The sequence below is a fragment of the Raphanus sativus genome, chromosome 6 (genome assembly GCF_000801105.2).
Source record: "Raphanus sativus cultivar WK10039 chromosome 6, ASM80110v3, whole genome shotgun sequence".
NCBI lineage: Eukaryota > Viridiplantae > Streptophyta > Magnoliopsida > Brassicales > Brassicaceae > Raphanus > Raphanus sativus.
Window position 1 is genome coordinate 16,184,607 of NC_079516.1, and position 19,221 is coordinate 16,203,827.

Sequence of the window (19,221 nt, forward strand, 5' to 3'; positions counted from 1 at the left end):
TAGATTTCTTATCATTTCTGATCTAACATTTTTAATTATGGGTGCTAATTATGTCGTTCATTATCCAAGTTCAAACTGTATAATGAAATGTTAGACAAGAATTATGACAGTAAGGAACTTATAGATTTTTTAAAAATACTTTGGAATAGGTTTTTGAATAGTAAAAGTTCCAGTGTCTAAGACCCAACCATAACTAATATTATATTTAAGGCATATGTAACCGTTTAAAATGAAACTAGAGATTTTCCAAATACTATTAGAGCATCACCCTGAATTAGAGTTGAAAGGCAACGCATTTACGCAAAGGTCACATAAAACCCATGATCTCATACTTTAATACTCTACACAACTTTCTCATAAGTTTTTAGTGTTTAAAATTCTATCATTGCTTTCTCACCATCCGTCCATGATCCATAAATCATATTCTTTTCGGATTGTAGTTATTTTATGAAAGTAGTAAATACCATGTAAAGTTATGTAGACATCAAAGTTGAAAAACTAGTAGTACTATATATCTTAACATAACTAATGAATCACCTTGTTGTAAGAAACACAAACCAATGGATCACCGGCAGTCCATTCAGAAACTAACTAGATGAATAATTCTAGTAAGCCCAAATAAACGTACCAGTTTGATCAACAAAAAGAGGTACTTATTCAACAATCGCCATATATATATATTCTAATGTTGGGCTTAATTGATCTTAAGCATAAAAACAAATGTTGGGCTGCTCAACTAATAAAAGTTGATTATCGACTTTGATGAACAAAACAGGACTATAAAACAACGAACAATTATTCTTCAAGGTCTGACTAGGCTTAAGCATATGTTTACATGTCACTGTCAGTAGTAATTACTGTCACTCTCATTTCATGTTATTGTGTTTGCTAAATGATTTTGAATTGCTATTTGCTTTTGGATTGGTATGCGTCTCTTTTGAAATAATTATTTCGTGTATACAAGGAACCAAACCCATTAGATAGAATGTTTTTGTTTATAATACTTCTGAATATTAATGAACTGGACGTGGAAAATCTGTTCCTTGTTATGAATCCATAATGCTGCTCAAGACCTGAACCTTAATAATTTCTTGATATTTGGCTAACTCTCTATGTATAGCTGTCTTGGTATACGATTAAATACTGTGCATGAGGAAGAATGGATGATGATGAATGATGATTACTAGATGCTTTTGACGCTTTGATTACCACTAAAAGCCACAGTTTGGTACTATTCAACGATTATAAAATACACTTAACTAGCATCCAAGTATCGGTAAATTAATTAATTAGCCGATGTGCGATGCAATAATTGAGGAATCTTTCCTGGCCACATATTATTTCGAAATCAATTAACGAATCCTGTTGTATCTCCTTTCGGATTACTTCTTCTACCTCCACTGTTCTACATAAATGAGATGACGGAACAAGGTGAATGTTTATTCTTTGTAACATACTATAGGATCTAGTGCATGCTTGTTTTTTTAAAAGTATTGTGAATCAAAGGTTATCATTCACCGTTTAAGGGAACACTTTATTGATCAAACTAGAATCGATGAACTCGAGAATATAAGAAACACTCTTTCTTATTAGCTTAAAAAAATAACTCAAAATTTAAGCTCTCACACACACAATCTCAAACTCATAACTTCATGGCACAACTCACCATCTTCTTATATAGAGATAATATTTCCTAAACTCATTAGGAACCACATTTATCTAAAACACAAATCAATTAGGATTAACATAACTTAGTTTCTAAGTTATCTTCAAGTTTATCTCTAACACACTTCATAGTGTCTAAAAAAAAAGGAACACTTCATAGAGGTTAGTTAATGAACATACAAGTTAAAATACAAAGTTGGAAGCCATTAACAAAAAAAAAAAGAAGCTAGAATACAAAGTTAAAATACAAAATACCTGTCCCAGTAACAGCATTGCTCTTTAAGAAAAACTTAAATTAGTTTTGAAGTTTTTAGTCGCTTCAAAAGGTCATCAGTAATGTAAAACAAGATAAAACGTAAAACTCGATAGACCGTAAAACCAAGTTACAGTTTTGCTTTCTTGCGCATAGTGTAACCATGATCCTACTAAACGCTGCGTCGAGACTCTCTCTTAAATCCTATCAGCACCACATAAAATGTCAAAACAAGTCGTCATCAACAGTACAGATAATCCTGATAAATTCAGTTTTACAGTTTTAGGCTTTTAGCTATTCACGTTACCCACTATCCAATACCAAACAAAAATCATGTTTCAAATTATCTTTTATATGAGTGTCGTATAATCAAATCATTAGCCATCTTCATCAAGACACAACAAAAAAAAACTCGTGAGGCTATAATCTCATTCAATCACATCTCAAATCTCCTCTTCTCCTCAAAAACTTCTTCTTTGGAGAAATCTAAAGTCTCCACCTTTATACGGTTTCGTTAATTCCTCCAAAAAAGGTCTCGACTTTGTATAATTTTATCATCTGGGTCATACCAATTCCGATCAAAATCATCTGGGTTTCTGTCAATTTTAGGGTTCTTGATCCCTACGTCTCTGCTCAATTTTTAAGGTCAAAGTTCTCTCCTTTAAGCTTCGTTCAAAGATATTGACTTTTATATGATTGCTAAAGGATTCGTCTTTTTATATTAATCAGTTTCCACAGATGACGATGGATGATGTTACTCCCAGTCAAAGGACGAGTGGTTCTTCTTCTTCCAATGACGTTGCTGCTCCGTTGCTGCCTAAATCTCAGGGAGACGAAGTTGCGTACGACGAATTCAACGGAGCTTCGTTTAGTGGAGCGGTTTTCAATCTCTCCACGACCATAATCGGTGCTGGTATCATGGCCTTGCCCGCCACGATGAAGATCCTTGGGCTTGTGCTCGGGATTGTCATGATTGTTGTCATGGCTTTCTTGACCGATGCGTCTATTGAGTTCTTGCTTAGGTTTAGTAAGATTAAGAAGAGTAGATCTTATGGTGGCTTGATGGGTGACTCTTTTGGTAAACCTGGGAAGGTTTTGCTTCAGGTCGCTGTTTTAGTTAACAACATTGGTGTTTTGATTGTCTACATGATCATCATTGGTAATCCATTCATCATATCGTTATTTTTTTGAGAGTAATATGTTTTTTTTGTATCCAGTGTTCAAGAATTATTGACTAGGCAGAAAACATTTTTTTTTCTTTTCAAAAAATCGTTATAAATCGATTTTTAAAACATTGGTTGTTTTGTGATCCATGAATACTAATGTTGTCTAGACGCCAAAATGCTGCCTAAAATCGATTAAAATCGATTTAGGCAGCATCTAGGCGTCCGCCTAATCAAAACAATTTTATTTAAAAACAACAGTTTAATCGCCTAGCCAATTCTTCAACATTGGATACAATAAAATAAACACTGGTTGTATCTTACACTCTTTCTCTGGTTGTTTTGTTGTTGTTGAAGGTGATGTGTTGGCTGGAAAGACGGAAGATGGGACTCACCATCATGGTGTTCTTGAAGGATGGTTCGGCGACCATTGGTGGAACGGAAGAGCTTTTGTTCTTCTCATTACAACTCTTGGTGTCTTTGCTCCTTTGGCTTGCTTCAAGAGAATCGGTCAGTGTTTTCACGAGCTTTTTTTTGCTTGATCTCTAAGTTTTCTTCTCACATTTGATTTCTTTGCAGATTCTTTGAGATTCACATCTGCTTTATCAGTGGCTCTAGCCGTCGTGTTTCTCGTCATCACAGCGGGGATTTCTATCATGAAACTGATCAGCGGCGGCGTGGCGATGCCGAGATTGCTACCAGATGTTAGTGACTTAACATCCTTCTGGAATCTCTTCACAGTTGTACCCGTTCTTGTCACCGCATTCATCTGCCATTACAATGGTATATACTCTCTGTTCTTAATCAGAACCATAAGCTTTGAAGAATAAACAAAACACTCATGTTTCTTGGTTTCGCTTTCAGTTCACAGCATACAGAACGAGCTAGACGACCCGTCTCAGATAAGACCTGTAGTCAGATCAGCTCTTATCCTATGCTCATCTGTATACATAATGACGAGCATTTTCGGGTTCCTCTTGTTCGGTGACGATACGCTTGACGATGTCCTTGCAAACTTTGACACCGACCTTGGAATCCCTCTCGGTTCCGTCCTTAATGATGCGGTTCGAGTTAGCTACGCGCTCCATCTTATGCTCGTGTTCCCCATTGTTTTCTACCCGTTGAGGATCAACATTGACGGGCTCTTGTTCCCTTCCTCTCCATCGTTAGCTTCCTCGAATGTAAGGTTCGGTTGCCTCAGTGCAGGTCTCATCACTGTGATCTTCTTGGGTGCAAACTTCATCCCTAGCATTTGGGATGCTTTCCAGTTCACTGGAGCTACTGCTGCTGTTTGTCTCGGCTTTATTTTCCCTGCTTCCGTTATACTAAAGTAAGTTTTATCGTTTCTAGAAATTACTATGCGTTTTTTGTAGAGAAATAACGATTAAGTTAATTATTAGGTCTAGATGTAATTGTTAATGAATTACTGATTTATTTATTTTTTATATATATTTTACATTTATTTAGATATTTTAGTTTTTTGGTTTAATTATAAAATTATTTTGATGAATTGTAAAAATTAGATATATATATATATAATAGAAAAATTATAAAAATTTGTGGATTTGCAGTAATGTTATTGTTTGATTTAAGAAATTTTAGACTAATTTAAACTAGAACGTTTTAAATCGACTTAAATCACATAAATCAAATTATTAAAAAAATTAGTTTGGTTAAGACCAATTTGCAGCCTAGACCGATTTTGTTTAGAACAAGGTTCTTAGTTAAAGCAGTTTTGGTTTGTTTATTTAGACTTCTGTTATGTTTTTGCAGGGATCGTCATAGCAGAGCAACAGGCAGGGACACGGCCTTAGCCGTATTCATGATTGTTCTTGCTGTATTGTCCAATGCCATCGCCATTTACAGCGATGCTTATGCGTTATTCAAGAAGAATACACCTCGTACTTGATTGTGGATACTATGAGGGAATGTGCATGTTTCTTGGATGAAGGAAGCAAAACCGTTTTTTAATTTCTTTCATCTCTTCTTATGTATATATGAAATCAAAACATTAAGAAGACAAGAGACTTCTCGGTTTGAGTGTTTGTAGAAACTGTGTATAAAAAAGCAAGTGTAATACAGATACCTATTTTGGTGTAATATCAACAACCAAATCAAAGCTATTTGAATCGAGTAGATGGGACAGTGATGATCAGACATTGACATGTTACATTCCAAAACACATGAGGACGTTAAGTGGAAAGAGATAAAACAAACCAAAACCAAACAATGTTTTGTGTACATGTGTCTGTGTTTCTTCTACCAATTATTCATTCACTTAGCTGTTGCTGTAGGCTTGAAACAATCTATGTTGCACAAACTTACTGATCTTATCAACCCCCCAAACCTGTCATCAGACATCATCATCATCATCATCATCATCTACTCAAAACAAATTTTATATTTTTTGTATACCTGTCAATACTATTCCTGGCTTTCTCCGTTTGTATTTGCTGTTCAGTGGCATTACCATCAACACTTTTCCTCGTTCTCTCTCTCTTATCAACGCTTGGTCTCCCTTTATCTTTACTCTCTGTAATCATCAGCTTCGGCATCTCTCTTTGATCCATACTTGTTCTTGATTTCTCTCTTTGATCCGTGCTCGGCCTTGCAGCCTCTCTAACATCAGTACTGCTCCTCGCCTTCTCTGTTTGCGGCACGCATGCGTCACGAGGATGAGGCGACTTCTCAACCGCTGATACAAACTTCTTGAGATGCTTTATGTACTGAGGGTACAGCTCTAAATCGCAGTGATTCCCTCCTTTGATCCAGAGCGGTTCGTACTTTTCTTTACAAAGATCGAATAGTTGCTTCCCGTGAGACCAGTTCACAACATCATCTGATGTTCCCTGCACACACACCAACCTTAGGCCTCGAATCAAAGAAATGACTCAAGAAAACGAAATAGACAAGAGATGATACGCACGTGAATCACCAGCACAGGACATTTGACAGAAGATATCTTATCAACATTCTGCAAAAACGTAAAAAAAAAAAACAAGAACGTAAGTGATGTCCGGAAGACGACAAGATCACAAGAATGTAATGTTTTTTGATGAAGGGTTTAAAGAAGGAAACCTTGTAAATGTCGAACCAGTAAGTTCGCTTCACGGGGTACATGACTCTAAGACCAGACGCAATTGCACTGTGAAGAACAACGGCTCTGAGGTTTGGTAACCGAGAAGCTAACTCTAGAGTCGGTCCACTTCCTACGGATTGTCCATATAAGATAACATCTTGTTCCTTCACATTATATTGTTCCTCCAAGCATCTGTACACTGCTTCTATATCGTAGTACGTGTTCTGCTCACTAGGCTATTAAAAAAAAAAATCGAATTCACACACATAAGTAAGGACATATTGCACCTATAAACACACAGTGATGCGATGTCATACCTTCCCTGAAGACCTCCCATAACCTGAATAATCATAACTGCATAACAAGTAACAAGAAAGTCAAGATTTATAAAAACTAACTAGATCTTGACCCGCGCTTTGGAAGCGCGGAATATTTTACGATTAAAAATTTCACTAATAATTTAAAAAATATTTTGGTAACTTTTAAAGAGTGTGTATCTAAAATATTTTTGCATTTAAATCAATGTTTTTAAATTCAACCCGATTGTGATTATACCGGTTAATCCGGAGATCTAACAATTCAATTTAGGTTTTTAAAATATTCATATTAAAAAATCACTAAAACCCGAGACTAACCGATTGAACTAATGGATGACCGATATGTAATCTAATTTGATTTAAATTGTAATAGTTTCATAATTTGTAATCTTATAATCCAAATTTTAAAGTTCATTATTTTGCAATTTATGAAATTATGACGTTTCTACAAAAATTTAAAGAGAAAATAATGGATATAAAATAACTAAGATTAATTATTGTATTGTTTGGAAATATTGATAGTAATATATAAAATATATTGTTTGGAAACATTGATAATAGTATAAAGAAATAAGTATATTGTTTGAAAACATGGATAGTAGTATAAGGAAAGGAACATTAGTGATTTAATGTAGGTTTAACTATAAAGTATAAAGGTGTATTTAATTTAAAAACTTACAAAATAAATGTTAGGTCCAACAAAATGTTTCTGTTTTAATAATATAGATGTTCAAGAAATTAATTTGATTTTTTGAACAACTAGATCAAATTTTCAAAAAATGAAAAAAATCATTATATCAAAAAACACAATGAAAACAAGATTTAAAACAATGGATCTCAGTTATATATGGAAGTAAGATCTCAGATCCATTAACATGCTCATACTCAATTACTCAATATTCTTTTTAGCCTATCTTAAAAGCCTATCAAGATGTGCAGCAGACACTAGTACTTGTCCTAATCCAGCTTGTCCTAATTCCAACTTTATCTTGCCAACTTATGCAAGAAAGAATTAACAATTTTACCCAATTAAGTTGACGCGAAGATGGAGGCTGAGCTCGGAGAAGAGCTCAAACATCTGGCCGAGATCAGCGGCGTTGCCGTGAGAATAGAGAAGAGTGAGTGAGGCTGTAGGGTTCTTAATATACGCAGCAACCACCTGATTCCCTCTCTTAGTCTTCAGCTTCAACACTTCGACGTTCTCCTTCACGTTCTCAACACCCGTTAGCCTCAGCTTCCCTGTCTCTCCCGCCACCTCGACACCGTAAGACGGCGGATTCGGCGGGAAAAACGCAAACTTCGCCGCCATCGATGACGTCACACCGCCCATCTTTGTCTATAAAAGCTAGAAACGTTGGAAGGAGAAAAGAAACGAACTTTCCAGGAAAGATTTGAAATTTGCTCTGTTTTGTCAAAATCAGAGCAAAAAACAGAGTAAAAGAGTATTCTTTTGGAGATTTTCTGGTACAGATGCAACAGGAAGAAGATGAAAAAGAACAAAATTAAGTTTTTTTCTTTAGAAGCAGAAAAGAAGATTTTAATTAATTAATTTTTTTTAAAAAGTTTCAAACTTTGATCTAGATTTGGTTGGGCCTGTTCTTTTTAATAAAATCGTTAGATGGAAAAAAAAAAAAAGATTTGGTTGACTGGATGTATGATTGTGTTTTTTAAAAAGTGGATTTGAGTGTGAGAAGACGACAAAAGCATTTTAAGAGAGAGAGAGAGAGAGAGGATTTAGGGTTTGTAATCAGAAGAATTTGAATAATGCAGTTTTCACGGAGGAGAAGCGGCGGAGGAGGAGGAGGAGCGACAGCACGTGGTTTTTATTTATTTATTTATTTTAATTCTCTCTTTGTTTGAACAATTAAGTAGATATTATTAACCAGTCATATTAAATGAAAATAATATTCATAATGGAAGAGAGTTAATAGGTTTGGCTATTTGGGATGTGACTGAGTGAAGTTGATGTGTCGGTAAGCTTAGATTAGATAATAAATGACAGAAGGGAAATTGCACTACGTGTCACCTTAGGAGATGTGCTATTTTTTTAGATCTTTGTATGAAGAGGAATTAAATTATTTTGTTTTTGTCCTTCTTTGTTTTTGTTGATCTAACAGAAATGATTTGATTCAACTTTGGTTTTTGCTTGGTTTATAAAATTTTCTATTTTATATTAATAAATGTCTTTTTTGTTTGTGCCGAGAAAATTAAAATAATGATGCAAGAATGATTAAAGGAAGGAAACAATTATATTTCATTTTTATTGTGAAGCAGGACCATGATTATGATACAAATTGTAAATGCTAACTTTATAGTAGTTGGTTTTGAATTTAATATTATTGTTTGTAACGTTATTATTGTCTAATGTTTTGATTAGTGGCACGCACGGGAGAGATAAGGGGGAATAACTTTCCGCCAGATGGTGATTGAATTCGAGCCAAACCGTGCTGTAAAGTATATATGAATGAAATATATCATACCCTAAGATCGCAAGAAAATATTTCGTGGCTTAGACAAATGGCAATATTTTGGATTCAGGACTAAAAACTGTGTTATTTTATGTTGGAGGTTCGACAATCAACATTCCATGCGTTTTTGCATTGTAGTTTTGGTTATATATGAGAAGGTCTTGAATAGGCATGTACAAAAAAAATCCGAATCCGATCCAAAAAGGTAGCACTTAATCCAAAGCAAAATTGATTAAATATCTGAGCGGATTCAAATTTTGGTATTTAAAGAACATAAACTGAATCTGATCTTAACCGAAATGTTTCGGGTACATGAATGTATCAGAAATAGATTTATAAACCTAAATATAATAATTATATTTAGATTTAATATATGTTAAAAACCTCTAAAATATATAAGATATTCTCAAATTGTCCAAAATATTTACAAATATATACAAATAGTTAGAATTAAATGTCTAAAATAGCTAAAGTATGCTCAAAACACCAAAAATACTTAAAATATCTATTGATTCTCTATCTAAATATTCAATCAAAATAAATTTATGTGCTAAATTTAGGCATTTTGACATATGTCATTCAATTTATATATAATGTTTTATTTTTCTTTTATGGATTTTGACAATTTAAAGTATATAATAAATTTTAAAATAATTTAAATGAGTTATTTGAATATGAACCGAATCCGCAAATATTTAAACCGAACCCGAACTGAAATTTAAAAATACCGTAATGGGCTGAAATTTTTGACTCCGAAAACCCGAAATTCCGAATAGACCTGAACCAAATCCGAATGGATACCCAAATGCTCAGCCCTAGTCTTGAACATCATATTCTGATATATATTAAATAAAAAGTCATTTAAGTGATTTTTGATTACGTCTCAATCATATAGAATTTAAGAAAAATTGTTATAACTTGATTGGTTGAGAAATTTTAAATTATTTTAATTTGATCTAAAATAAAAGGTAAATCTAGAACTAATTAATGTTGCTTACAAAATAATCTAAATGATATTAAGAACATTAATTTATGGTAACTAACTATCAAAATTAGAAAGTATACGTTTGATTAATTATTTTTATATTTATATACTACATAAAATAATTAATAGAACATAATTTATCGAGATCAATATAATGATTTTATATTCTTATATAAAAATTAAATTCTTCTATAAAGTATAATAATTATTATTATTTAATGTCTTACAATGTTCATATATGTTATATAAGTCATTTATAAAAAAAACATTTATAAAATTATCTGTCATGGCTTACAAAATTATATTATCATAATAGTAAGTTATTTATAAGAGTTTATAAATATTTATAAAAATAAAAATTCTTTTATATAATAAACGAGAAGTCATTTAAGTGACTTTTACTTACATGTTGATCATCTTTGAAGTCTTAAGAAAATTGTTATAATTTACTTGGTCGATAATTTTTAACTTAATTTATTTAATTTAGATTTAAAATAATAAATAAATATAAAACCAATTGATATCACTTGCCAAATAATCTAAATTATATTACAAATAATGATTTATTGTAACTAATTGTTGAACTTATATAAAGAATAAATAACATTTGATCAATTCTTTTATATATTTATAAACTACATAATATAATTAACGAAACTTTTTATAATTTTTTAATTATTGTACTTAGATCTAAAATAAGAATTAAGTGTAAAACTAATTATTATCACTTGTCAAATAACCTAAATGATATTACAAATAATAATATATGGTAGCTAATTTTTAAAATCATCGAAAGTGTAATAATGTTTGATCAATTCTTTTTATATTTATGTACTACATAAAATAACGAATGAAAACAATTTATAGAAATCGATATAATGATTTCATATTCATTATAATGTTCATATATGCTTTATAAATAATTAGGCTTTGAAGTTTGGACGAATTATATTGAACGGAACATATGAAAATTTTGATTTAAAAATGTTTTGCATTTAAATTAAATAATAAAGTGGATATGGAAATGTTATGATTTAAAAGAATTATAAGATAGATTTTTGATTCATTGATTGTATAATTTGTATTACTATTTAGAGAAAGAAATAAATATTTGGCGAAAATATGTAAAAATTAGGAAATTTTTAGCAAAAATTTAATAAAAACGAAATAATAACCAAAAAAAATAAGAAGAGACCGAAGAAGATGCATAATATGTGTTGTAGAAGTTAATGTGATAATTACATATATAATTTCACAAACATTTGTTATTACTAGATATCACTTAATTATTTTTATATTAAGTTTATGAAAACTTTATGGCATTCTATACGTAATATATATTTCATACAAGGTTTATATCTGCGAATTCGCGGACTACAACCTAGTGAATATGTAAAACATAAGTGACGATGTGCTCGTGAGCAATGAGCATAGTGGGCTCCAGATGAGGCCTAACCTAAGCCTTAATTCATATGGCCATCTTAACACATGAGTTTTCTCTTGTACGATTGTCATGAAAATGTACTTGGCTGAACCAAGAATCATCTTGAATAATTAATGAACTTCCAAATATCAATGTGCTGCTTAATGCTGTAGCCCGATTCATCTTGGTCGATGCATGAGAGTAGTTAAGATAATTACTGGTCACCTTTTTCATAGTTAACAAGGAAAACTCTAAAATGAAATTTGTAATGAAATTAGTACTTGCACGGTTTATGACAAAACTGCGAGAATATAAGCTCTCATATCAGAAGTTTAACCGGAACATATGTACTCTAGCCGGCATGTCCCACCTTGTAATATATAAAGGAATATGGTTAATCCATTTTTTACTAATTGGTTTTATGTTAAAGCCCAAAATAAATCTCAATTTAACATGGTATCAGAATAGATTGATATCCTAATTTATTAATCCGGTCTAAAAAATAACACGATCATCCTGTAAAAGTTACTAGAAAAAGAGCAATCTCAAAGTGAGTTTAATGGATTTTGTAGAAGTTAATGATAATCGGAATGATTAGTTAGACTGTAGCTGTAGAGAATTTACTGTAGAATTTTTAATGTAACTATATCTTTTGTATCTGTAAAAATTAAATGAGATAAAAAGAAAAATATACGTACATCAGTATTTTTTATTTAGAAAATCAAGCTTCTATAATTTTTTTTTTTGTTTTTTTTTGGTTTTCGTTTTAAATAACTACTTAAAACATGATTGAAAATTTTGTTTGGTTGTAAAAAAAATCATTAGTTAAATCTCAACCAATCACCTGCTGTATTAAAATATCGAGAAATTATCTTTGAAAATAAAATCTCATATTGTCAATATAAAAGAAAAAAATAATATATATAAGATTTGGACCACTACACTTAGCATAAATTCATTTTAAATATAAGCTCAAGCAACTTAACAAAAACAGACGACCAACTAGGGGGGTGTATTCAATCGAGAGTTTTAGGTGATTTGTATTAAAATGACAAATCCACTGTTATTCAAACATGAATTTTAAAAACTCATTTAAAATCCACTGTTATTGAATTTGACATTTCGTAAAGTACTCTGAAATCCACTGTTATTGAAAAAAATTTAAGTTGTGGGATTTCAAAGTTTGAGGTGATTTTAGGGTGTTTGGGTGGAGTTTCTTAGTTAAAAAAAATAAAACTCAAATCCCATTGTTTTAGGTGATATTCTAGAGTAGTTTAACAAAAATCACCTAAATCTCTACAACTTATTAAAATCATCTAAAACTCCATTAAAAACTAAATCACATCAAATGCTAAATTGAATAGGTCACAAAGTTGTCATTAATCGATTGTCATCAAAGATTTTAGGGACTGGTTCTGATCATGAGTCGGTAAAAAGTATCACTAGTAATCAAAACGAGGCTTTCACAGCGAAACCAACACGTAAGAAGAGACCATCGCAACACGGCATTAGTTATAGTTTTAGAAAAACAAATATTAAGAACCTAAGCTCTTTTTAGTTAATTAATTAAACATTGATTTGTTTAGCTATATATATGGGTAGAGAGTCTCTGTAATACTTTTTAGTAAATCTATGCAAAGACACATTTACATGTTCCCAACCCCTGCACTTCATTTGATGCACTTCCTCGTGCCTTCTTCGTTTGTATCTTGTTATTTTATTTAAATCATTACGTCTTAACATGTTGTGTCATTAATTCACATTAACCTATTCTGACAATATGTTACTTAATTTATTATTTGTTAGTATATGTTACAAACGATTTTCCATTTCTCCTTAACCTTTATCTCTTACATATTTTTTTCAGGTTCCGTAGAAACCACTACGCAAGAAGACAAATTGACTAAGGCATTGAAACATTTTTCCAGTTTTGATACTGGAGAGACGACACCTCTTTGAAAGAGGGAAACTGATGTAAGAGTTCTCTCCACAAAAGCAGAGGAATGAGGAGAAGATCTCTCTTGGCTCATGTACATTTATTACCCTACTATAACGTATCACTCGTGTTCCTATAATCCTTTAAATGTTTTGATATTGAGACTTAACATATTTTTACATATGTTCCTTCAACTCTTAACCCTTGAAACTTTTTGATATGGAACTCTTAACATATTTTTACATATGCTACTTGAACTAAAATTAAAATCTTATCTCTTCATTTTAAGAGCATCATCAATGGTCACTCTCTTAAACTGAGTTCCTTAGGATTATTAGAAATAGTTTCTTCAAAAAAGAAAATTTCTTCAAATTATTTAGTTGTATAATTAAAATTGATAACAAATGGATGTAAGAAAGACACGTTGTTTTAGAGTCTCTAAACTCCTCGCAGAAAGACAGTCTCTCATTACTTCCTCACTCTCTTTCCAGTTATTCATTTTTTTAAAGCGAGAGACTCCCCTAAAAATGTACCATTGGATGCTCTAACTCTATAAAATATGAGAAGGATGATATTTTTCTTGCCTTTAGGTTTTGTATAGCTCACCAAGGAAAAAATCCGTGTGCCGAATTATTAGCTCCGGGGTACAACATCTATATATAATAATTACGTGTTGTGTCTGAAGTCTGAACTCTTTTTTTTTTTTTTTTTTTTTAATCAGGTCTCCGGTTCGGAATTTGGCCGACCGACTATCCACCCGAAGGCGGTCCTGAGGCCCGAGATACCATTTTCAAGCTCGGTGGCCAAGTGCACTCGAACCCAGGGCGGGGACACGTTGCTTCGAGGAACGGGTACTCCTTCACCACTGGGTCAAGAGGACTTGGTTTGAAGTCTGAACTCTGAACTCTGAACTCTGGATACTGAAGATTCTCAATGATCCATCTTTTGTCTGTACCGTATATTTTAACAAGGGAGCTCTAAATCAAAAGTTATAATTCTTTAAATATGAGTAAGAAACATTTACAATATATACAAGAAAAGAAGTTAAAATCGATGGCACAGAGGTTAGATATAAGTTTGAGGTAGTTTTTTTGACGGATTGTTAATGGGAAAAAAACGACGGATTCTTTTCGCCAAATCCGATCATTACTGAAACTTGAATAAAAGCGTTCGGGGTTGAGTCATGATCCTTTCAAATTTATTGGCGAAACTTTAACCTATTACCTATTACTTGCACCAAAAAAACTTAACCTATTACACCATCAACTAATTTCTCTTTTTAGTTTTCATATATCTTCGAAGGGCAAGCATAAGGTCTATCACTTATTGAGTATTATAATATTGATGCACCTAGAAGTACTAATATCTAATCTATTAATTTAGGGATTATCTACTATTTGAAGTTCTCATTTAAATTTTGGACTCTTTCATAGTTGTTGCTAGAATATATCATATCTCATATACAATGTAACCTACCAACTTAAATTAAACCAAATCTTAACCAACATAGATTAGTTAAACTAAACCAATAACACTTTTATAATAATTTTGGTTAATCTCTTAATATAATTAGATCATATAAAACTGAATCACTCTTAAATCAACGAGTTCCATATCATTCCATATATAAGAGAAAAAATATCCGACTCATTTACAACGTAAGCATACAAAGACCGTGTATGCTTATGCTCATTGATCTTCCAAAAACCAAATAATTGTGGCATAAACCAACATAGGCTCATGTTCGTATCACTAACTTTACTTCCATATATTTACTCTTCACCTACATCATATCACAACATACACAGTTATGCAAGAACATGATTTTTTTGTTCAAACAACCAAATAATGGTGGCATATGGTTAGTAGATTTTTTAAATATGTTTTTTTATATATTACATTTTACGAGACTATGTGTATAAGTTTTTTTTTTGAAAAAGAGACATAACTATGTGTGTTAAAAGGTAAAGGTGTGACAAAGCAAATTATTATACTAGAAATGAAAGAAGATTAAATACAAACTAATAACAAGTACAACACAAATTATAACACTATTAAATTCTATATATATTTAATAAAATATTATATATATATATGTCTAATATGTATATATATATAAATGTTACACAAAATATATATATATTATATACACATATTATATATACCATATATTATTAATTGAAATTTGACAAATCAATTTCCGCCTTTTAGGGCGGGTCCTAATCTAGTTCTTTTTGTTATTACTAGACGACAGAAACCGTGCCCTTTTGACTCGGGTCTTTACTCCCATGGACCAAATAAAAAAAATTAGAATTGTAACTATTTGTATTGAACTCACTTCCCTCATATGTAGGCATCTCTTCTTCATAAACAAAAACTAGAGAGAAGAGAGAGATAGTTTCTTTTCTTGGAAGCATATATTTTTGATAATCATGATGAGATTCACAATCATAGTAGTAGCTTTCCTTATTATCATTCAAGCCCTAGAAGACGACCATATCCTAGTCTATGCTCATGAAGGTGCCTATTTACATAAAGACCCCTAATTTTATAACTTTTCTTCCGTTACCTTATACGGTTATCTTTGCATAATCATTGTTTTTTTCTGAAGATTAGCTTAATAAAATAGCTATTAAAACTTTCTTTTACATTGTGTATCTCTCGATTTGTTTTGATAGGCGGAGATGCTGGTCACAAGAAGAGTCTTGACTATTTTGGAGATAAATATACATCGACACTGCATCCTAAAGTAGGATTCTTTTCATTAAATTATTTCTCAAATAATTTGTATATTTAAAGGGAAATCCATCCATTATATCAACTTATACACCATAACAGGATTCCCACGACTTTACCAACAGTGGAGCACCGAGGAAACTAAGGTCCGGGAGAACAATGAGAACCACGGTGGCTAGGGACGAGAAGGAGAAAGTGAGGGCGATGAATAACGATGATTGGAGTATAAAGATTTCATCAGGTGCATCGAAGCATCTGATGGTGGAGCGAAAAATAGGGTTTCATAAGAGAAGTAAGAGTTCTTCATTTAAATGGAAACCCAAGAAGAAAAAAACTTCTGGTCGATTTGTAGCTTTCTATGATGATTATCGTGGACCAGCACGTCATCCTCCTAGACATAACCTATAATCACAACAGGCAACAACAAACATATATAGTTTGTAAAATGTGTAGCATTTGTATATTTCCTTTACTAAGTTTTGTGTTTCTTATTTTTCGGTCAAAACTTGTTTAAAGTTTTGTACAAAGATCAGTTTCTTTCTCCTTTATAAAAAATGATGTTCATTTTTGGTTAATAATTAATAATTAGTAAAAGTATTGAGCATGTCTTCATTCTATATATGTTTTGGCTTTATTGCAGGAGAGCACAAGAAGATCAAAATATTTGGAGATTTTGACACCACTAAGGTTTGTTTGTCTTGTAAATCTTCTTTAAGACTATCATAGATTTACTCTCTTCGTTTATTCATTCATTATCAATAATTTCGTAAATAATTTGTATTGGCAGCATATCGATGATCTCACCACCGCTAATAGCCTACCAAAACGTGAACTATTTTTTTCAGAGGATATGAAGAAACTTGCTCGATTGTTACGCAGTGATTATCCGATCCACAGTAAGCCTCGAGGAAAGCTTCCAGTCCATAACCGAGCTCCTGACAAGATTTAAGTGATTGTGGATGGGTCGACAAGACTTTGTGTTATAATAGATAAGACTATGAAACTATCAATTTTGTTAGCGAGGTTGTTATATGTTGGTCCCAGTTTTGTTGCTGTGTATAGGGACTTACGTCATTGTCTTGTGTAATAGAGTAATAGTAGCTTCTAGCTATAGTATTGAAGAGAGCTCTCTTTTGAATCTTGTTTTGAAAGAAATTTGTGTAGCTTAGACTTTTTGATATCAAAGTTCTTACAGGGATCGAGAACATATATGATTTAGAAAAAGATAAGAGAAGATTTACACACTAATAAGGCACTTGGGATTATTAATCAGTCAATGCAAAAAATGGAATAAACGAAAATCCAATCTATCTATCTTTTTTTTTTTTGGTCAAAAATCCAATCTATCTATCTATATATATAAAGTTGAAGAATCTGGCCTCTCAAGCCATCCACGTCATCAAGAAGAGGTGGGGAAATTTGGACACGTCAGCACTCAACTAAACCACTTCTCCGTGTGGATTATTTTCTTGGACACAACTTTTTTTTTTGGATTAGCAGTGTTGTTTTCTAGGCCCAACTACTATAATATTTACGAAGCCCACTCATTCTACTCTCTTCCAACGTTTCTCCTAATCATGTTCGACATTCTCTCTACACCCAAACGATCCGTTTCTGTAGTGAATAGCTTTATCTCTCTTTCTCACCATTAAACCATTCCTCGAATCACCTGAGGCTGCTACAGCTCTTGCTAGTCCCTTGGATTTTCCTACTTCTTATTCTTTGAGCTATGCGGTCCTCACTAACATTCACTCTGTTTCTAAGAGTGAGCTTCAATTAGCACATAACTCTTGTAATATGGCAGCTTCGGCAATTGCAGATAGTGTCACAAGAGACCAGCGCTCTCAATCTTACATTGCTACTGGGGGTCCGAGATGGTTGTCTCAGCTCCTCGCCAAGGAGGCTGCATTATGATGATCCTCTGCTCTGTTTCAAGTCAAAGCAAGCTAATACTCTTTCTTGAGTTTCAAGGCATGCTCGTTTCTTTGCTTTATTTGGTGTTTCTTAGGGGCCTACTGGCTTCCAATTTGTTTTTGCTTTCTTGTTTGATGTTGGGTATTAACCCGTAAACTCTGAAATCACATCTTTTGTGATCCCTCAATGACAAAAAAAAAAACCATTCCTCGAATCTGTCCCACTACGATGAATTCAATTGCTCCCTTCCCAAAAATTCATATGAAAACCCTAAAAACTTTTTATATAACCGTCTAAGAAATCTACAAATCAAATTTCTTCATCATCCTTTGTGTGCGTTGCGGTCTTGGACACTCAGAGATATCGTCAGTCTTCTATGAGAAGGTCCTCCTTCTCGCTTGGGGTATGCGCATCCTCTCACTCTCTCCCTCTCTTAAGTCAAATTAATATTGGCAAATCAACTAATGGATCTTTGTTTTGGCATTAAAAAATAAACAGATACAACAATGTGTTGATCCTAATCGTTGGGATCATTGTTTTCACATTCGCTACGGTGGGATTGCTGCTGGTGATAGAGACACTGAGCGCTTTCCTTCATGCACTGCGTCTCCACTGGGTGGAGTTTCGGAACAAATTCTAAGTAGGAGATTGTTCCAAGTTCGCTCCTTTTTCTTTCATTCTCACTGGAAACGAAGACGAGGGGTAGGGATGGATGATTGTTTCATTCCCCTCCTATTCTCTGCAAAATTTGCATTTATAAAAAAGGGACAAGACAGACCAATTTTTATTTATTTTTTCGCCTCTCCAGTCTCCACATTTAGGGTGGGTGGATTAAATAGTTTTATTTTGTTTGCCTGTATGGAGATTAGATTTTTTTAAACAAAGTGGGGAAGTGTATAGTGGAATTTGTATGAGGCAAAACTCATTTCTTGCTGTGATTGTTTGGAATTAAATACGTGAGGATTTGATTCCACTTATACAAAACTCATTTGTTGTTGTGATTGTTTAGAATTAAAAACGTGAGGATTTGATTCCACTTACTATACAGTTCATCTACTGAAAAGCAATAAAGAATCAATTACTCGACAAATCACTTTTCCTTATCGGAGACAATACAACTTCCAGAATCTCTAACAGTTTGTTAGGACTTGGTGTCGTTGTCTCCTGTAGGCACTATCCTCTTTGCGCAGATCAATCCTTTTTGGTAAGGTCTTCTAACAAATTAAGTTACTTTAACTAAGTTCCCTCTTACAAACAAATAGAAAATATTTTGCATAAAGAC

The 19,221-nt window shown here is 32.5% G+C and overlaps 3 protein-coding genes across 3 annotated transcripts; 2 read left to right on the forward strand and 1 right to left on the reverse strand.

The window, feature by feature from the left end:
* Window positions 1-2,278: 2,278 nt before the first annotated feature.
* Window positions 2,279-5,204, forward strand: LOC108805675 (amino acid transporter AVT6A). The gene is made up of 6 exons (XM_018577611.2): window positions 2,279-2,563; window positions 2,648-3,077; window positions 3,439-3,591; window positions 3,661-3,864; window positions 3,946-4,411; window positions 4,855-5,204. The coding sequence occupies exons 2-6, from the start codon at window positions 2,657-2,659 to the stop codon at window positions 4,988-4,990; spliced, it is 1,380 nt and encodes a 459-aa protein (XP_018433113.1). The 5' UTR covers window positions 2,279-2,563; window positions 2,648-2,656; the 3' UTR covers window positions 4,991-5,204.
* LOC108805676 (uncharacterized) lies at window positions 5,181-8,085 on the reverse strand. The gene is made up of 6 exons (XM_056989488.1): window positions 7,503-8,085; window positions 6,478-6,514; window positions 6,160-6,396; window positions 6,008-6,055; window positions 5,497-5,930; window positions 5,181-5,428 (listed from the first exon to the last, which is right to left on the reverse strand). Exons 1-6 carry the CDS (start codon window positions 7,805-7,807, stop codon window positions 5,356-5,358), a joined length of 1,134 nt encoding a protein of 377 aa, XP_056845468.1. The 5' UTR covers window positions 7,808-8,085; the 3' UTR covers window positions 5,181-5,355.
* Window positions 8,086-15,666: 7,581 nt separating this feature from the next.
* Window positions 15,667-17,127, forward strand: LOC108811177 (protein GOLVEN 3-like). The gene is made up of 5 exons (XM_018583216.2): window positions 15,667-15,809; window positions 15,968-16,038; window positions 16,128-16,317; window positions 16,666-16,712; window positions 16,813-17,127. Exons 1-5 carry the CDS (start codon window positions 15,722-15,724, stop codon window positions 16,972-16,974), a joined length of 558 nt encoding a protein of 185 aa, XP_018438718.2. The 5' UTR covers window positions 15,667-15,721; the 3' UTR covers window positions 16,975-17,127.
* Window positions 17,128-19,221: the final 2,094 nt, after the last annotated feature.